General features: G+C 52.7%; 1 protein-coding gene across 1 annotated transcript; it reads left to right on the forward strand.

Annotated features, from left to right (window-relative positions):
• Nucleotides 1-72: 72 nt before the first annotated feature.
• Nucleotides 73-2,006, forward strand: PPTG_20421 (hypothetical protein; the record flags this gene model as incomplete). The annotated part of the gene is made up of 6 exons (XM_008919225.1): nt 73-1,155; nt 1,226-1,283; nt 1,356-1,421; nt 1,484-1,617; nt 1,678-1,909; nt 1,972-2,006. Coding segments are annotated over 6 exons (1,608 nt in total), but the record flags the coding sequence as incomplete, so codon positions are not given.
• Nucleotides 2,007-2,041: the final 35 nt, after the last annotated feature.

The raw sequence follows: 2,041 nt of genomic DNA on the forward strand, positions 1-2,041 counted from the left end.
ATCGGCGGTTGTACGCGTGACCTTTTGTGAGACGAATAAATGACTGTCGAAGTGGAGACATCGGACGCATCTATGGCGTCTCCCACAAGCTCGAGTGGCACAGGCCCCGAGTCCTTGCGATTGTCGGAGATCGAGAGTGCGCATCTGTGCCCTGCAGGCCGCATGAAGATGGAGGAGCTTTTCCGGCAGTGGCTTAACGTGGATGGCACGAAGGAAATGATCCAGAACATGGTGGCCGATCTACGTCAGGGCAAGGAGCTTAACCTGGACGCATTGCTAACTACAGTCAGCACTGTCGGCAGTGGAGCTGACTCGCCCTCGCGTAGCCCCAAGCGGCCGCCTAATTACCAGTTCGGCATGCTCAGTCCCGGCTCAGCCGGCAGCCCCAGCGCTCGCAGACGACACCAGCACCTGGTCAGTCTCTTCGGAGATGAGCTCCACAATGCTGCAGCCGCAGTTGCTGCCGTTGCAGTGGAGACTGAAGCACCAAAGACCGAGGAAACAGAAGCTGCTGCGTCGTCGGACGACGTAGACATGACTGCTGGAGACAGTGAGCCTACTAATGATAACGATGGAGCGAGTGCACAGGAAACCCCAGCAGAGAACCAGGAGGAACCTACAACACCTGTAGAAGCCGATACGGACGAGAATATGGAGGGGGAACAGGAACCGCAGACGGTGGAGGAAGCTGCCAAGGCCGAGGAGCCTGCAGCAGCTGAACCAGACCACCCCATGGCCGAGGAGGCCCCGAAACAGGTTCAGATCCCCAGGTTTTACACGCCTGGCGAAGGCCGACGTGGCCGGTTGCGTGGTTTGTCTACAGACGCGATGGCTCGCAAGGCATCGGACATCGAGGCGCGTTTCCGTGAGTTTCCGGAGGGCATGAAGGTGGAGGATTTCGTGGCCATTACCAAGGATCTGTGCGGCTTCCCGTCGTTTTTCAACGCGCCGTTTTTTAGACGCATCCTCGCGACTTGTGGAGCAGCGGGAGAGACAACACCAAAGCCACCGTCCAGTCCAGTAGCGGAGGACTCTTCTAGCCCCACGAGTGCTGATGGCGGCATGACACCCCAACGTATTACGAAGGATATGTTCCAGAGCTACTGGATGCGCGAGATGGCTCCATGTGACAGCGTGGAGCGATTCTTTAGAGTAGTACGTGGCCTCATTCGTTGTTTTATTGTCTATTCAGGAACTGACGAGTGTTGCTGCGTTTTGTTACCAGGTGAAACAACCGAAGAACGACTTCATAGAGCGAGACGACTTCGCGCCATTTTTGCATGGTAAGGTGCAACGCTGAAGCCTTGGAGGGTGCAATGTTTAAGTTACTTATTGTGGTTTGATGCTGCCTACAGAACTGCTGAAATATCATCCTGGTCTAGAGTTCCTTGGGGGTACTCCCGAGTTTCAGGAGAAATATGGTAGGAAATGGGATGGAATGGAGATATTGGAAAATATGGGACTAACAGCTTGTTGTCTGAAGCCTTGACTGTGGTTGTACGGATATTTTATTCCGTCGATAGAGACAGTAGCGGTCGAATTACGTTGCGGAAGCTGAGACGCAGTAATCTCATAAGCGCGTTTAACACTGTGGACGAGGAAGAAGACATCAACAAGGTGCGTTAGCATCAATTCGAAAGCTATATGTATTTGGCTGACTCACTGTGCCGCTTCCAGGTGAACTCGTACTTCTCGTATGAACATTTCTACGTGCTGTACTGCAAATTTTGGGAGCTGGACACGGACCACGACTTTCTTCTCAGTCCCGACGACCTTGTTCGCTATGGTGGCCACGCGCTTACACGAATCATTGTGGATCGTATCTTCGAACGCGGCCGGCGTCCATTTGCTCGCGTCCAGACGCTGACGTCCGAGGAAAAGAAGAAAATGAGCTACGAAGACTTCATTTGTACGTGTCTTATTGCAATATTTCGCTGTCCAAAATTTGATTATTTACTGTGATAATTGCAGACTTTATGCTCTCGGAGGAAGACAAAGCAAATCCGGTCAGTATTAGGTATTGGTTCGAGCTTATCGACAC

The sequence above is a fragment of the Phytophthora parasitica genome, assembly GCF_000247585.1.
Source record: "Phytophthora parasitica INRA-310 unplaced genomic scaffold supercont2.589, whole genome shotgun sequence".
Lineage (NCBI taxonomy): Eukaryota > Oomycota > Peronosporomycetes > Peronosporales > Peronosporaceae > Phytophthora > Phytophthora nicotianae.